This window comes from Carettochelys insculpta, chromosome 1 (assembly GCF_033958435.1).
Source record: "Carettochelys insculpta isolate YL-2023 chromosome 1, ASM3395843v1, whole genome shotgun sequence".
In the NCBI taxonomy this organism is placed as follows: Eukaryota; Metazoa; Chordata; order Testudines; family Carettochelyidae; genus Carettochelys; species Carettochelys insculpta.
This window is the reverse complement of record NC_134137.1, coordinates 9,576,435-9,594,014: the sequence shown is the minus strand read 5'-3', so window position 1 is coordinate 9,594,014 and position 17,580 is coordinate 9,576,435. Positions and strand designations below refer to the sequence as shown.

Below are 17,580 nucleotides of genomic sequence, written 5' to 3'. Positions count from 1 at the left end.
GGGGCCAGTGTTATTCAACATCTTTGTTAATGACCTGGATGAGGGTCTGGATTGCACCGTCAGCAAGTTTGTGGGTGACACAAAACTAGTGGGAGAGGTAGATTCATTGGAGGATAGAGAGAGAATTCAGAAGGACCTGGATAAATTGGAGGACTGGACCAAAAGAAATCTGATGCGGTTCAATAAGGAGAAGTGTAGAGTCCTGCACCTGGGGCGGAAGAATCCCAAACATTGTTACAGGCTGGGGACCGACTGGGTCAGCAGCAGTATGATGGAAAGGGACCTAGGGCTTATGGTGGATGAAAGGCTGGCTATGAGTAAACAGTGTGCCCTTGTAGACAAGAAGGCTAACGACATACTTGGGTGCATTAGGAGGAGCATTTTGAGCAGATCTAGAGAAGTAGTTATTCCTCTTTATTCAGCAGTGTTGAGGCCACATCTGGAATATTGTGTCCAGTTTTGGGCCCCCCAGTATAAAAAGGATGTGGATTTGCTAGAGCAGGTTCAGTGAAGGGCACAAAAATGGTTAAGGGTTTGGAACACAAGACCTGTGAGGATAGGCTGAGGGATTTGGGCTTGTTGAGTTTACAGAAGAGAAGACTTAGAGGAGATTTAATAGCAGCCTTCAACTTCCTGAAGAGAAGCTCTAAAATGAGGGGTGAGAAACTGTTCTCAGTGGTGTCAGATGGCAGAACAAAGAGTAATGGTCTGAAGTTGAAGAGGGAGCGGTGTAGGTTAGATATTAGGAAAAACTACTTCACCACGGTGATGAAGCATTGGAATGCACGGCCTAGAGAGGTTGAGGATTCTCCATCCCTGGAGGCTTTTGAAGTTCTGGCTGGACAAGGTCCTGGCTGGGATGACTTAGTGGGGATTGATCCTGCTTGAAGCAGGGGGATGGACGAGATGACCTCCTGAGGTCCCTTCCAGCCCTGTGATTGTGTTATTCAGTTCTGCCACAGCTTACACTTATAACTCTAGAGTGACATAGCTGAAGTCAATATGATTGAGATAAGAGCCTAGTCTGGAGCGTATTCTATGATACAATGGGCCACAATCAGAAGCTGAGGTCCAGAAAGGATGTCTCTGTGAAAGTCACCATTGTAAATTCACACAGTGTTCAAGTAATCGGTAGAATGCCCACTAATAACATGGCACTTGGACCGGGAGTTCTGCAGTATTCAGAGAGGGACAGGATGATATATGGGTAACCACAGTATCCAATTGTAGTAGTGAACAGTTTTTTTTTAGGGCTCTGAGCCTTCCAGATTTGCACTACAACATGTGCATAAGGTGTGGGTGTCAGGAGCAAATTACCCCTGGTGGAGAACATTATCTAACAGGTGCCTATTGCAGGGCTGCTCTCACCTTTCTTGAGAACATCCGGTACTGGTCACTAGATACTGGGTGAGATGGACTGTCAGGCAGTGCCCATCTTTATGTTTGTGATATTGATCCAAGACTATGTTTTTGCTGATCTTCCGCGACTTTCTGGGAATCTCTTAATGTGTGCTAAGAACAGAACGATGTGTCACTGCATATCTCCCAATCTCTCTTCTCTTTCCTTTCAGGAGACAGAGTTCAACACTGTTCACACCTTCCCATTACATTATGTTGGCTGTCAATGACACACTATTCAGTTCAGAGAAGTTCCTTCTCACTGGGTTATCTGGACATGAAGGCATCCACCTCGGGATCGGTATCCTCTTCTGCATCACATATGCTGTTTCACTAGTAGGAAATTCAGTCATTCTCTTCATTATAAAAACAGATTCAAGCCTCCATGAGCCAATGTACATTTTCCTTTCCATGTTGGCCATCACAGACCTTGGTCTACTGATAGCCACTATGCCGACCATACTGGGCATATTCCTGTTTAACTCTAGGGAGATCAGCCTCAACGAGTGTTTCTCCCAGATGTTCTTCGTCCACTCGCTTTCAAAAATAGAATCCTCCGTGCTGCTACTGATGGCTTTTGACCGCTTCATTGCGATCTGCAACCCACTGAAATATACTTCCATCTTGACTCTGCCAAGAATAGCTAAGATGGGGCTGGCTTCTGCGCTACGAGGGGTGGCTGTCATATTACCACTCCCTATTCTTCTGAAACGGTACCGATACTGTCAGTCCATTGTCCTCTCCCATTCCTACTGCCTCCACTATGACATCATGAAGATCGCTTGCTCAGACATCACAGTCAACAGCGTCTATGGCTTGTGTGTGAAAGTATTTACAGTAGGGTTGGACTCATTCCTCATCTTTCTTTCATATGTGATGATCCTCAAAACAGTGCTGAGGATTGCATCCCGTACAGAGAGCCTCAAGGCTCTGAACACCTGTGTGTCCCATCTCTGCGCTGTCATACCCTTCTACATATCAGATGTTGGTCTGGCTTTGATACATAGATTTGGGAACAGCTCTTCTCACTTGCTTCAGATTATCCTGGGCTACATCTACCTGCTGTTTCCCCCCTTGATAAATCCAATTGTGTACAGTGTGAAAAGCAAGCATCTGCGTGCAAGGATAATCAGGGCCTTCAGCAAGTGAAGGGTTGTTTAATTACCCAACTCTAGAACTACAGACATGGGAGAACATGAGTAATGGTCATGGCCAACTATTGTACCCTGGATTTTCTTCTCCTCCCTCTGCTCCATCTCTTCTCCCAAGACCTTTCCTCAGTACTTCCCTTTTCCCTAGACTTGGCTGCTCTGCAGGTTGGACGACAGAGCTTAGTCATGGAACGTGCTACCCAGAGACACAGAGCCACTGTGAAGAGCCTTGACATTTCCACATCTCCCCCCAATTCCTCCACAAGATGTACAACACAGGAAATATGGAGAGGCCGTGACTCCCCACATAAATCTGTGCTCCTGGGGCAACTCTTACCATATCCCAACTCTGGCCTGGCTGTGGAGTGGAGATTGGGTTAAAATTAAGGAGCAGGGGACAGGATATAGTGTGAAGAAATGGAATCGTGGGCTGGACCTTGAGAGGAAAAGTCAAGTAGAGGGTGTGGCCAATTTGGACAAACGCTGACACCAGTGAGCAGGATGGTGGGGAGTCTCCATAGTAAAGGAGCTGGAGGGTAGACAAGCCTGTGTTTTGGAAGAACATTGAATTAATATAACCCCACAAAGTGGATGCTATGACAGGATCTTAGAGGGAGGGGATGTGCCCTGGCAGAGCTACCTCAGGCCCCAAGCAGGCACTCTAGGGTGGCCCCTATCTGCTGAGACAGGGCCCAAGCTGATGTTATCTTGGAAGCCAATACCCACAGACAGAGGTTAGCTCAGTCCTCAGGCAGCTTGAAACTCTGAAATGGCAGGGGAAGAACAGGCCAGAGAATCAAGGCCCTTTAACCAACTACTGGCTATCCCCACTCTCTACAGTACAATGTAGAACTGGGCCGGCAGAGCAGAGAATCAAGTTGTGCCTCTCATCACTGAAAAGGCTGAGTGGCTGGTCTTTTGGTCTGTGATTCAGGACAGCTGGGTTTCATTCCCTAGTTGTGTATGATCATGGGCAAGCCACTGGCTGCCTCTGAGCCTCTGCACAGGTGGATAAGATCCCTGCCCTGTCTCACAATGGTAGCAGGATTAATATATTCAAGGGACTCAGATACTCTAAGACCCTGACTGTGAGGTGATGGAAGGGTCCCATGGAGAAAAAGGGTCTCACAGCAGCCTCCTGTGACAGCTGGCTTCTGGGAAGATGTGTGACTCCAGCATCTTGGTGTCTATGTGGCAGATGTGGGAACACACGGTGGTGACAGGGAGAAGTAGACGGTGCTTTTCTGAGGGGAACATTGCAGAGTTACAAGGATGCTGAGAGTTTCAGTCCTATCACAAGACAGGTGTTTATGAGCCATTGAAGCTGAATGTGTCTAACTGCCAAGCAAGGAAGTAACAGTCACATGAGCCTCATCTTAGATGCCTGTCTAGGAGAAAGGAGTCTGAGGACAGAGTTCCACTTCACAGTGTGGCTGATGGGTCAGTGTGTGCCTGTTATCTTTGGGGAATGTGTTTGGTATTGAAGTGTTCTGGTACCATCTTTCTGGAATGTATTTGTTTATATATTCTTGTGCCTATCACTACTTAGGAGTTTGTGTTCCTGCAGCAAAAGCCCTGTTCACTTCAGAATCCGTGAGCCAGGCCTGCCTCTTGTTAACAGCTGAAATGTGCTTTTGCGATATTATTGTATTCTAAAATGCATATGAGAACTGTTATTGTAACCACTTCATGAAGTTTTTCCCAAATCTAATGTTAAGTGGGCCAAGTGAGGTATCTATTGAAAGCTGGTGATTCACTGAATTTATTTAGGCTATTTGTATCTCTGTCATTTTTGCATGTGAAGTTATAAGATTGGCTCTGTGCTTGCATTAGAAACGTGTTAAAACGCTTAAATTCTGGGAGATAACAATGGTTGGTGGGGTAAAGCAGAACTTAACTCTAATCCACAGCTCAGAAATTTACCTGTGGAGGTGTTTTCTGAAAGTCTGCCAGTGGCAGAGAGGAACCCCCCAAACAGCATGACCTGATCATGAGATTCTCCAGGAAAAATAGATTTCCTTCTACTTGGGCAAGGGTATAAAGAGGTTCCTGAATTTCCTCTATTTTGTCTCCAATCTTCAGTCTTAAATCCAGATCATCACTTGAGGAGCAACTCTGCTTTGAACTATGCCTGTAAGAAGTGCTGACCCATCATGACAAGTGATGAGTTCCAGAGACTTTTAAGATAGTAGCCTAGTCCATCAGCTCCAACCTCCATCAGGAACTTGTGACTTGTATGTGTAAATGATTGCTTTCATAATTTCACCCTCAACCTATTATGCCCTTTTATTAACAAGCCATTAGGCTTTAAAGGACTGGCACAGTGTGCTGTTACGGGTGAGATTTAAGTACATATTGACCTGAGGATATAGCTGATCCTTTTGGACTAGTAAGACCTGAGTAGAGATTAGTTTGCATAATATCTCACTTGTGTAAGGAGGGGCACTGGTTGTGGCACAAGGGAAACTGGAGTGTCTGGGGGAATTGCTTGTGCAACTTCTTTCCAGCCAGGAAGGCAGCTGAGGTTCTCTTTGTGACTGGTTAGGTTTGCCTTATAATGGTGGAACCTCAGTCTGGGGCTGTAAGTAGCCTTTAAGCAATTTGCCCAGGTTTGGCTCTCTTGGCAGTGCCGGAGAAACGTCCTATATTACAGCCTCCCCCGCCAACAAAATATCGATGCAGGAAGGGAAGACTAACTTCACTGAGTGCATCTCAGGGCCTTCCTATGCTTGGTTCTGTGTTATTACAGGTGCCAATCCAATAATAGAAATATCAGCATTGAACTGGAACGGTTTATGAAAACCGTGCATCTCTAAAAACAGACTTCATCAGTTGAGTAACAACATTAGTGTATCCTTTTACAAAGTCAAATTATACTTGGTTAGAACAATAGTGGGTTGGATCTGCTTTTGGAGCATGGTTTCTCCATGTTTTAGGTGATTTTATCAGGAGCTAAACTAAACAGTGAACTCATGCATACAGGCTCTGGAAAATACTTGTTTAATCTTGGGTGGGCATGTCATCGCCCTTCTCCAGGGCCTTTAAAATACCCTCAAATTCCCAGAGAAAAGTAAATGGAGACCTAGAGCTCAGTCTCAAAGGATTTCCAGCAAAGACAGCACAGGGTCAGCATCCTCACACTCAAGTCCTAAAAGTAGCTAAAGGAATGAATGTAATCAAATAACTTTATAAAACTATGACGCAGAAACAAATACTCTAATTTTTACAACACAGCATAACTATTCTATAAATCCACAGACACCATCTTGACAGCTACAATAAACATAAAGGCTGGGTCTCCACATGCCCCGTCCTTTCGAAAGGGGCATGTTAATGAGTGTGCTCAAAAGATGCTAACGAGGCGCCACCCGTGGAGAAGGGACCAGATAGGAAGAAGGGCTTTCAAAAACTAGGGGGGGCCTTTTGGAGGGTCCCGTCTCCACAGGCAAGATGTGATTCAAAAAGCCACACTTTTGAATCGCTGCAGCTGCCATTATGCTAATGAGGCACAATTCATTTCAATGCCTCATTAGCATATTTAGAACCCGCTCATTAACATGCCTCTGCGGAAAGAAAGGAGCAAGTGTAGACACAGGGAAAGGGAAACAACTGTCAACACTTGAACAGTTCAGCTCACAGCAAACACAGTCTGCAGCAAAGGAGTGATCCCAAAAGCTTGGGTTTAGTTCACCTCAGTCTCAGTTACTGTCTTTGCTCACCAAATCTGTACAACTGGCTGAGTCTGAACCAACTTCCCTCCAGTTGCTTGCATGAATCTTCAGCTGAGATTCCTGCAGATTTGCCTCCACTGTGAATCAATGCGAACAGATTTAACTAAGCAACTGGTTACTCAGGAGTACATGGGTTTAAAGGAAATCCTGTTACAAGCAATACAAAACCTGAGAATATCAAACTAGATGCAGCTCTTTCCCCATTGCTATACGTTCCCTGGTAGAGAGCTAACACCATTCCTACCTGCTGCAAAGGGCTTCAAAAGGAGGGATGTCCACCTGCTCCTGAACTCAGCTTCTCCCAGGACTTAGAAGACCAGCTGCCCTGGCTGCTGTCCCTCATGGGCTACATCTACACCAGCACGCTATGTCGAAGTAGCCTATTTTGAAGTAAGAACATTGAAATAGGCTACTTCGATGCGTACCGTCTACACGTCCTCTAGGGCTGGTGCCGTCGACGTTCAACGTTGAAGCAGCGCCGGGGAACGTCGAAAGGAGCCTCCCCGGAAGGAAATGCGGAGCATCCACACACACAAGCGCTCCCCGTCGAAATAAGGGGCCAGGAAAGCCTGCGGACAGGGTCACAGGCTGGATTAGCCCTTCCGGGTCAACAGCAACTCGCTCCTTTAAAGGGCCCCTCCCAGACACACCCGGCCTGCACAGCACAAGGTCTGCAGAGCAGTAGCCACACTCTTGCAGACTGACGCACAGCTCCTGTGGACTCCCAGCAGCAGCAGCAGCAGCTGGAAGCCTCCACATAGTCACTCTGGGAGCAAGCGCCCTGCTAGGTGCTGCACAGGAAGCCTCCCAGCAGCTCCTGGCAGAGGAGCCCTCCTAGGGGGCAGATGGGGACACCCCTGACCACTGGGCTCCCCTCTTCCTCCCCTGCTGGGTGCTCTGCAGCCTCAGGAGCTACCCCACCAGCTCCGAGTGGTGGGAGCAGCTGGTCATGGGGGAGTGGGACAATGACCAGTGGTTGTGGAACTTCTGCATGCACCGGCAGACCTTCCTGGAGCCCTGCCAGTGGCTCACCCCCACAGTGAGGCACCAGGACACCCGCATGCGGCGCGCTCTCCCTGTCGAGAAGAGGGTCGCAATAGCCATCTGGAAGCTGGCCACTCCAGACAGCTACCGCTCTGTGGGACACCAGTTTGGAGTGGGAAAGGCCATAGTCGGGGCCGTCATCATGGAGATAAGGAGGCCTGGGCATGCACCCACTGAAGGGGGTGGGGAGCTGGGGATCGGGGCCTGTGTGGGGGGCTGGGGAGGGGGGTGCTGGGAAGGGAGAGGCTGGGCAGGAGGGTACCCAGGGAGGTACCTGGAAGGAGGCCTGGGGGGAGGGCCCTGGTGCACCCTGCACACCTTCATGGGCGCTTGTGTTCCTTCCTCACAGGTGGTCCGCACGCTCAATGCCTTGCTGCTCCAGAGGGTCGTCCGACTCAGGGACCTGGACATAGCCGGTGCCAGATTTGCCACCATGGGGTTCCCGAACTGCTTTGGAGCCCTGGACGGGACCCACATCCCCATCCACACCCCAGACCACAGCGAGGGAAGGTACATCAACCACAGGGGCTACCACTCTGTGGTCCTGCAGGCCATGGTGGACAGCTGGGGCGTCTTCCAGGATGTCTACGTGGGCTGGCCTGACTGCACACATGACACCTGCATCTTCTGGAATTCAGGCCTGTGCCACCGGCTGGAGGTGGGGACCTACATCCTCCAGAGGGAGATCTCTCTGGGGGACACCACCGTGCCCTCTGCCTCATGGCGGATGCGTACTACACCCTCCAGCCCTGGCTCATGCGCCCGTACACTGGCCACCTCAACTCCAGCCAGGAGCGGTTCAACGCCCGCCTGAACCAAGGCTGCCAGGTGGTGGAGAGGACCTTCGGATGCCTGCATGAACACTGGTGGTGCCTCCTTGCCCACTGGGACGTCAGCCTCCAGAACATCCCCCAGGTTGTGGGCATGTGCTACACGCTCCGCAACATTGTCGAGAGCAAGGGGGAGGCCTTCGTCCATGGGTGGGCAGTCAGTGCCGGCACAGGCTTCCCCCAGCCAGCAGCTGCTCCCAGTCGCCAGGCCCACCACAACGGGATACGGGTCCATGAGGCCCTGCGGGCCCATTTTGATCAGGGAGGCCACGGAGCACCTCCCTGGCCTTCCCCGGAGGGCCCCCCCACACCACCCGCACTGCCCGCAGACCGCCCACAGCACTCGCACACCATGCCCCCAGCAAGCACACATCTCAGGTTCTTTGGAAAATAAAACTGTGAATTATTGAAAACTCGTAACTGTGTTATGTGCACAACCAAAACTGCAACCAATATACAGAGGAGGACAACTATATACAACAGGAACAACTATACACAAGGGGGACAACTATATACAAATGAGGACACAGTGGTTTGTTCGGTCGTCGTCCGATCAGTCTGGGGTGGGTGTGGGGGGTGCAACCCCCGGCGGGTACAGGTTGCAACCCTCCCCCTTGTCTGCAGTCCCCGTCATGGCCAGCTGGGGGCTGGGAGGACCAGTAGGTACAGCCGGGATGCCTCCACCGGCCCGTCTTCAGCCCCAGTGGGCTCCGGTCCTGGGGGCTGGAAGGTGGCACAGCAGGTGTTGCAGCAGGTGGGGCAGCAGGCAGTGAGGCAGGCAGTGTGGCAGGTTGGGCGGCAAGGGGTGCATCAGGTGGAGTGGCGGGGATGGCGGCATGGGGGGTGGGGGGGCAGGAGCCAGCCAATAGCCTCCTGTATCAACCCGGTCATGTCCTGGAACACCTCCATGAATTCCTGCCATGCCGCCCAGTGCTGGGTGGACTCCTCCCAGTCGAACTGGAGTCTTTCCTCGGCCACCTCCATCTGCCGCCAGAGAGCTGCCAGGAGCTGGGGCTCCGCAGAGACCATGCCCTGGGTCCAGAGGTGTCGTGACCGTCCCGCAGGCCTTGAGGGTATCCCTGGGCGCTGTCAGTGGCTGACCTCTGGAGGGCTCTTGGGGACCACAGAGGGTGCCCAACTGCTGGGGCCTCAACTGGTGCAGCTGCAGAAAGAGAGAGAGGGAGGGAAAGGCTGTCAGTACTGTGCCCTGGTCCGCGGCCCATTCCCCACAGCCCCCCCTTTGGGTGTTGGGTCTCCATCCCCATCGGTGGGTGTTATGTCCCTGTTGGGTGTCCCCATCGCATCGTCCCCCCACCCCCAGGGTTAGGGCACAGTGCTGTCCATGGGTGCGGGTGCTGATGGGCGCTGATGGCCGTGTCGCCATTCTGTGACCATGTTGTGGCTGGGCGGTTGTGGGTCGGCATCTGCTGGGGGTGTGTGAGGCTTCTGGGCATGTCTGGTGCCCCACCCCATGGCCCGTGGGTGTGTGCCCTGTGGAGTATGTACTTGACCATCCATTGCATGGGGGTGGCCCCGGGGGCAAGCGGTGGGGGTGGCCCCAGACCAGCTGGCTGAGTCCCAGGTCCAGGAGTAACCCTGCTGCAACTCTTTCACCTTGCTCTGGACATGATCCAGAGTGCAAGCAGGGTGACCCCAGCTGGCCAGGCCCTTGGCCAGTCGGGCAAACACTTCCTCATTTCGCCGCTTGCTCCCCATCATGTGGAGCACCTCCTCTTCACTCCGGAGCCCCAGCAGGTCTTGGAGCTTGGCCTCCAACCAGGAGAGGCCCTGCACCTCTTTTTGTCCCCATGCTTGGCTGCTGGGGGTGCCTGGGTCCCCTCGGTGGGAGCCCTGGGTGCGCTCTGGGGGCTGGCTCGATTCCATGGGTGGTGCATGGTGGTTCAGGGCCTCTGGAGGGCTTGTAAGGCTAGCACATGCGTGTGCTGCTGCCTGAACTCTCTCGGCTTCCTGACACAGTAAATCCAGGTCCGTGGTGCTTTAAAGGCTTCTGCGTGCAGGGACCACAGAGCCACACAGGGGCTGGACAGAGCATCTCAACCCCTCAGCTGATGGCTGCCATACAGGACCCCTCTATTTCGAAGTAGCGGGAGGCGGATCCTTTGACATTGAACGTTGAAGTAGGGCGCTATTCCCATCTTCGGATGGGAATAGCGATTTCGACATCTCGCTGCCTAATGTTGATTTCAATGTCAAAATAGCACACGGTGCGTGTAGACGCAACGCGTACTATTTTGACATTGTGCCAGCTACTTCGAAGTAGCCAGCTGGTGTAGACGCACCCATGGAGTCTGACCCCAACAACAGACAGAACCTATGGGAGCAGACCCCCCAACCCCCCAACCCCAATTCCAGAACCTTTTCAGGGTGCAGAGCTAAATCTGCCCAGCAACAGTGACCCAGCTACAATTCACTCCTATTCCTCTCCATGGGTTTCTTAAACAGATATCTCCCTGTTAGCTACATGGGTTACATTTAGAATTCAATAAGCAACAACTAAAGAAAGACATACCTCTTTTCCCTATGACAGGAGCCTTGGCATTTAGCCAGGCACAGAAGATGGCTGTGTGCCTCAGTTTCCCTTTTCATGCCTCCCATTAGTTCTGGGAAGGGAAGTGACCGCCCCGTCCAGGTTGATAGAAGGGAACTACTCTTGTGCGAAGCCTCATGGAACCTCCCTTTGCTGGCTACACACTGGGTTTGTGACAGAAGAAAGGGTCTGGCACAGAGAAACCTTGCCCTATTCTATTCTGTTCTATTCTATTCTATGTATATAAGATGACAACATCATTGTCACCATTTAGCTTCCCCAGAGGTTGTGATGGAAGTAATCAGTAAACAGTGATAGCAAACCTGTGTTCCAGGAATGGACCCTGCAGCAGGGCTAGCACAACAGTCTGGTTATTTCATATCTCCCACCCCTGCCCCTGCCACCCCCTTGTGATTTGGACTCCTGCAGTTTGCCATTGGCTGTGACGGGGTTAACACTGGTGCACAGGAACCAAGCAGCTCAGTTTCTCTGATGGACAAGTGGCCCCCAAGGGAAGGAACAACCTGCTTCATAAAGACAGTTGCCTGCAGTCTGAACACACGCTGCAGACTGCTTGTGCTACCTCTCTGATGTTGCATTGTCATTTAGGGTGAAGACCTCTGGAGTCGGCAGCTCCCCTTCCAACAGGATCTGGGTAGGTTGGCAGGTTTCACTATCTTTAAATTGCACAGTGCAAGGGCCAGGCTGCCAGCTGTCTCCATTTCCAGATGTTCTGTGCAGCAGCACAGGACTCTGCTGGGCTGTCAGCATGACTAAGGATGGTGTTGTTGAAGGACAGGCTGCGGCTATGGTACATCAGTGGCAAGTTCCCAAAATGACTCAGGTTTTTTACTGTTGCAAATTTAATCTTTTCCGAGGTTTTGTTCTCTGCTTCTGCCAGTTGAATTCTGCATAGAATTCAGAGCTGTGTTCATGTTTCATAACATGCCTTACAGGGCATAGTTCTGTTTCCTGACTGACTGAGGGCTCCAGCAGTTCAACCCTACAGATACTTTTCAGTGTTGGGGGGTTGCTGGCCACTCTGGCCCCCGATCTAGTCTCTGAATGTCATATGTTAGGTCTGGCACCCTGCCCTCTCCTGTGATGCAGTCCTGCATTTCTCTCACCTGCAGACTCAGTCCTGGGTTGCAGCAGGCTGCAGGTTGACTGTGTGTTCCATGTAGGACTGAGTGGGTTCATAACCTGTGGTTCGTCCCTATGGGATCTGGAAGTACTGCTGAGATGAGTGACCAGCAACCATCCTGAACCAAAATACTCTTAAATCTGAACATAAAGCATAAAACAGGAGAGTAAGAGGTTTTTCAAACATCTGTGTGCACATGTATCTTACCCTCAGTCCTCCCTCTCTCACTGGGACCCAGGCAGTCTGAGAGCTGTCACATTTTCCCAGCTGTGTCTGTGCTTGGCAGTCTGCAGGGCTTCTCAGTAACAGCCTCCCCACTTCTGGACACACTCCCAGAAAAAGCTGTGTAATGTGGCTGGAGCCTGGAAGCTGGGTTACAAGTGTGTGCTCAGGTACACATGTGGAAAACTTTTCATTGTAATAGAAATGTTATGAAGCAAGAATTCCTGGCATTCTTGTATGTCGAAAGCCTCTACAGTGTTAGTTAGCCTCTTCAGTGTTACTGCTTACTTATCATCATCCACTGCGGGCTCAGAACCCATTGGTGTCTGATGCCTCTCTCACTATTTCCTTCCATCTTTCCCTGTTCAGTGTGGAGAGGCTTCGTTTCTGTAGACTAGTTCTGCACCAGTCTACTATATCATCTACCCATTCTCTGTGGGGTCTGCCTCTCCTAGTTGAACCATCCATTATGCCGAATACCAGGGTCTTGACTTTTCACTCGTCATTCATTCTGCAAATACGCCCAGATCGTTGTAGCTTCCGTTTTATAACCGTCTGCAGCAGGTTCTCTTTTGGCTGTATCTTTCTATATAATTCCTCGTTGGTGACCATCTGCATCCATCCTAGTCTCAGCATCTTTCTATAGCAACTCCTTCTGAATGCCAAGATTCTTCTTTTTTGAATCTTTCATTGTCACACGTCTCGCATCCGTACATCATGCTGCTGAATGCACACGTTTTCAGGACGCTCAGATTTGTTCCTACACTATTGTTCCTACACTATTGTGTTGCTTTTCCAGGTCTTATCCATTGCCTTCAAGCTCACTCTTGCTTTCGCTATTCTAATCACTATTTCCTTCTTGCAGTGTAGTTATTGCTCGCTGGCTTTTCCTTCAGAAAGCATTTCAGTAATACTCCAAGTATTGTTTGCAGTAGCTTCATGAAATGTTAAAGGAATGTTTTGTTAAGTGATAGTTGGAGGCTACTGTCTCCTGGTGACTGAACAGACGCTGTAACTAACACATTCAGGGTCATGAACACTGTCCGTCTGTATTACCTGTGCAAGACTTTCTGAAAGCCTAAGATAACAGCACTGCTGGTCTGTGTTTCTGCAAAGCAGAGCAGAAATAGGAATGTCATAATGGTTGCATGTAATTGACACGACCAGCTGTTATACCAGCATGATTGAAGTCACTTGCTTACTGATTTGGACATTAGTGCAAATCTAGTATTTACACCCATTTATGATGCAAGCCCTGCCCCCGACAAATTCAAGTAACAGTTCATTTCTAACTCAGCCTATATGCACAGACGCTTGTAGGGGGAGAGCATGCAGGCCCTGTTTGGATGAAGTGAAGCCTATAAATGAACAAACATTCTGAATGTAGTCAACATTGGCCAGAGAAAGAAGTTCAGCTTCCCTTGGAGGGATTGTCAGGGCTCAGAGTGTAAAACCAGGAGCATTTGGTAAGGGAAAGTTCATAGAGCCCAGTTCTGATTGAACTAAGACATGTAAATCTGATTTCATGCCATTAATGTCAACGTTATCAAATTCAGATTGTACTCCTGAGAATTTAGGCAATGGCATAATTTGTACTTTCTGGAGTGCAGAAAATTATATGCTCCAGTAGGCTGCAGAAGTTACATCCAAGAGCTGTTCATCAGATCCATATCTTAGCAGGATTTAAAGAGGAAATGGATCTTTATTAGTGTAACCGAAAAATCCTGTTACTCTAGTGACAGCTGTTTAAAATCTTTAAATGAAGGGCTCTGTCCCTTCTTCAACTTTACAGCAAAACACATCTAATTTGTGGGTGAAAGGGGAAAAGGGGAACAGGATCTTTCATAACTACCCAGTGCAGGGCTTCTTCCACCTTCCTCTGCTACATCTGGACCTGGGCACTAGATTCTGTGCTCGATGAACTCGGTGTGATCCAGTCTGGCAGTGCCTATTTTCCTACTGGAGATGTAAATAGATGCGATGCTAAATATCACTTAATCTCCTGTTCATTTTCCTTTCAGGGAAAAGAGTTCACAACACCTTAGATCATCCCAGTACATTATGTCAGCCGTCAATGACACGCAATTCAGCTCAACAGTGTTCCTTCTCACCGGGATACCTGGCATGGAAGATGTCAATTTCTGGATCTCTGTGCCCTTCTGTATCATGTATATTATTTCGCTAGTAGGAAATTCAGTCATTCTCTTCATTATAAAAACAGATCCAAGCCTCCATGACCCCATGTACATTTTCCTTTTCTTGTTGGCCGTCACAGACCTTGGCTTATCAATATCCACCACACCAACAGTACTGGGAATATACTTGTTTAACTTCAGGGTGATCAGCTTTGATGCCTGTTTTACCCAGCTGTTTTTCATCCACTCATTTCAAAGCATTGAATCTGCTGTGCTCTTGTTGATGGCCTTTGACCGCGTCATTGCAATCCGTGACCCGCTGAGATATGCGTCCATCTTAACTCTGCCGAAAATAGCCAAGATGGGGCTGGTGTGTGTGCTGAGAGGGATGACTGTAATGCTTCCGCTCACCATTCTCCTGAGACGGTACCAATACTGTCGAGACAATGTCCTCTCCCATTCCTACTGCCTCCACCAGGATGTCATGAAGATGGCTTGTTCGGATATCAGTTTCAACCTCATCTATGGCTTGTTTACTAAGCTCTTAACCATGGGCTTGGACTTACTCCTCATCTTCTTTTCTTATGTAATTATCCTCAAAACTGTGGTGAACATCGCATCTCAAACTGAGTGCCTCAGGGCCCTGAACACCTGCGTGTCCCACTTCTGTGCTGTCCTGCTCTTCTACACACCTGGCATCAGCTTGAGTGTGATATACAGATTTGGGAAGGGCTCTTCTCCATTGCTTCACATTCTCCTGAGCTATCTCTCCCTGCTTGTCCCTCCCCTGATGAACCCAATCGTGTACAGTGTGAAATGCAAACACCTTCGTGTGAGGCTAATCAGGTTGTTATTCAAGTGATGTATCGGGTCATCACTTGGCTCCAATGGTGGTGATGTGGGATACAAAGAACACCAGCCAGGGATGAAGCCACTGATTGCATCCTGGATCCTTACATCTGAGATAAGTTGCACAACTCCATTTTGTAGAGAGAGTCCCATGTGTTGTATAAGGCTGAAAACAATGGTAGGTGGGCTGTGCTCACCTTCTGGTGGAAGGAGACCAAGAAGCATTTACAAACTGACTCTGTTCGTAGAGAGCCAGGGGACAAGAGGGACATAGCCCCATATACAGCCATTTATGTGGCTACTCTGACCATAAAATTCCTGTTCATACAGTCAATAAAGAGATGGGATGTGAATGCTGTTTCCCGTGACACCTGGCCTGTCTCTGATTGATCATTCCGGGTCCATGAAAAAGTTGCACAGCTGTTGTGTAGTTACAGCCATGGTCCTTTCTGAGTGCTGTGTGATCCCTGTGCACTGCACCAGCCATGGAGAGGGGTGCTCCAGAGATACAGACACACGGCCTCTCCTACACCCTCAGTCCGGTGCTTGTGACTACGTATTGTCAGAAACATGATTATGACATGAGCCCAAGGAGAAGCCAAGCAAGAAGCCTCCCCTTTGATGGCTCGGCACATCACACCCCTGCTGAGCTCACTCCCAACTGAGGCAGAACAGAGTTGGCAGGGCTCCAACCCCACAGCTTGAATACTCATAACATCTGTTTTCTAGACCCTGGTAGTGGGTGACATGGGACTGGGTGATTGCCTGTTGTTCTGTTCATTGCCTCTGAAGAGGTGAATACTGTATTGGCCACGTAGGTACACAGTGCACTGAGTTAGACAGGACATTGTTCTTACCCACTATGGTCATTCTGATGTTCTCATATAGACCCCAGATATATCTGGCCCACCTCTACCATAACATATTACACCCCACTCCCCTCTCAGACCTGAGACAGAACCCAGGAGTCCTGGTTGTGCCACTATCTCCACAAAATTAGTTACAAAATAAGAATATACAAGTCTGTTAAGTTTGTTTGAAGTTGGCATCTACATCAATATCTGAAATGGCCTGGAGGAAGGAGGACCACAGCAATAACTCAACAAGTGAGAGAGATAGGGGAGGAGAGAAGTAAACAACTGAGGTGGCACATTCTTGACATAGGTGGGGTAGGAGGTAGACTATCCAGTGTCCAGGGTTCAGGTACAGGCAATTGGAAAGGTGTCCATCTCAACAAGTCTTACACAGATGGATTCCACATTTTCTCACACTGAGAGCACACAGTAACACCAGGAAAGTGCTTAATGGTTCTCTGACTGCATAGACAGTGACTCAGGGAAGACAGCACAGTGCCATGTCAGAAGTGAGTTCTCCAAGGGCTTCTTTCTGAAAGCTAGAGAACAAGGAGAAAACATTGATGACTTTCTGACTGAAGAGCTAGAATGGCCTGTTACAGATCTGTTTCATCCTAATGCCAAAAATGATGGGGTTTAACTTGGGCGGGGGGTGGGAGGCAGATGTTGGCAAAGAGAGCATGGAAATGCAGAGGTACATTGTGGTCAGCCCAGTATGTGATGACGGAGAAGACAGCTGGGATGTAAAAGACTAGAATGGCAAAGAGATGGGAACCACATGTCCCAAAAGTCTTGAGCCTTGAACGTCTAAAGGACCAAGCCCCTGTTAAAAAGAAGTATTGAGTTACTGGACTCTTTTTATTTACCTCTAAGTTTTGAATGAGGAGAGGTGACACACATACAACCTCCTGTGAAACACTCTTACATGAGGAGAGGGGTAGCTGATTAGTTTGACCCACCCCTTCCTCCACAGTGCTCTCCACCCTCCATGCCCAGTTGGGTCTCAGTAAGGACCCCTCTCTCCTAGGATTTGGTACTGAGTCTTCTCAAGGGATCCTGTTGGAGGGCATTTGGAGTCACTGCCAATGTTACTTCCATTTTTTTTCCATCCATATGCATCCACAGGTGCTGAGGCAGATTTGGGGAAGGCGGAAGCTTTCTGCTTATAGGTGTCAGTCTCCTGAGATGTGGGGCGGCTTCTGTGGTGTTCCCTAGAACCCTGGGCTCAAAAACCTCTAGGGAAGGAGTTCCATCCACCTCTGTAGGCAACCCATTCCTGCGCTGCACCATCCTCTGGGTGAAATAGCTTTTCCTAATATCCAACCGAGCTATGCCACACTGCAGTTTGACTCCATTGGTCCTTGTCCTGTCATCTGCCACTACTGAGAATAGCCTAGCTCCATCTTCTTTAGACATCCCCTTCAGGAAACTGAAGACTGCTTGCAAATCCAGCCACTCCCTTCCAACTGTTCTTTTCTGCCAATGAAATTAGCCCAGTTCCTTCGGCCTCTCCCCATCAGTCATGTGCTACACCTCTCTAATCAGTTTTGTTGCCCTCTACTGGACTCTCCCAAATCTGCCCACATCATTTCTGTATTGTATGGGGGCAGGGGCCAAAACTGCATGCAGTGTTTCAGATGTGGCCTCAGCAGTGTGGAATAGAAGAGAAAAATC

At 49.4% G+C, this 17,580-nt stretch overlaps 2 protein-coding genes across 2 annotated transcripts; both read left to right on the top strand.

Annotated features, from left to right (window-relative positions):
- Positions 1-1,611: 1,611 nt before the first annotated feature.
- Positions 1,612-2,547, top strand: LOC142003343 (olfactory receptor 51G2-like). The gene has a single exon (XM_074980225.1). It carries the CDS (start codon positions 1,612-1,614, stop codon positions 2,545-2,547), a length of 936 nt encoding a protein of 311 aa, XP_074836326.1.
- An 11,582-nt stretch (positions 2,548-14,129) lies between these two features.
- On the top strand, positions 14,130-15,065 carry LOC142003334 (olfactory receptor 51G2-like). The gene has a single exon (XM_074980213.1). The coding sequence runs from the start codon at positions 14,130-14,132 to the stop codon at positions 15,063-15,065; it is 936 nt and encodes a 311-aa protein (XP_074836314.1).
- Positions 15,066-17,580: the final 2,515 nt, after the last annotated feature.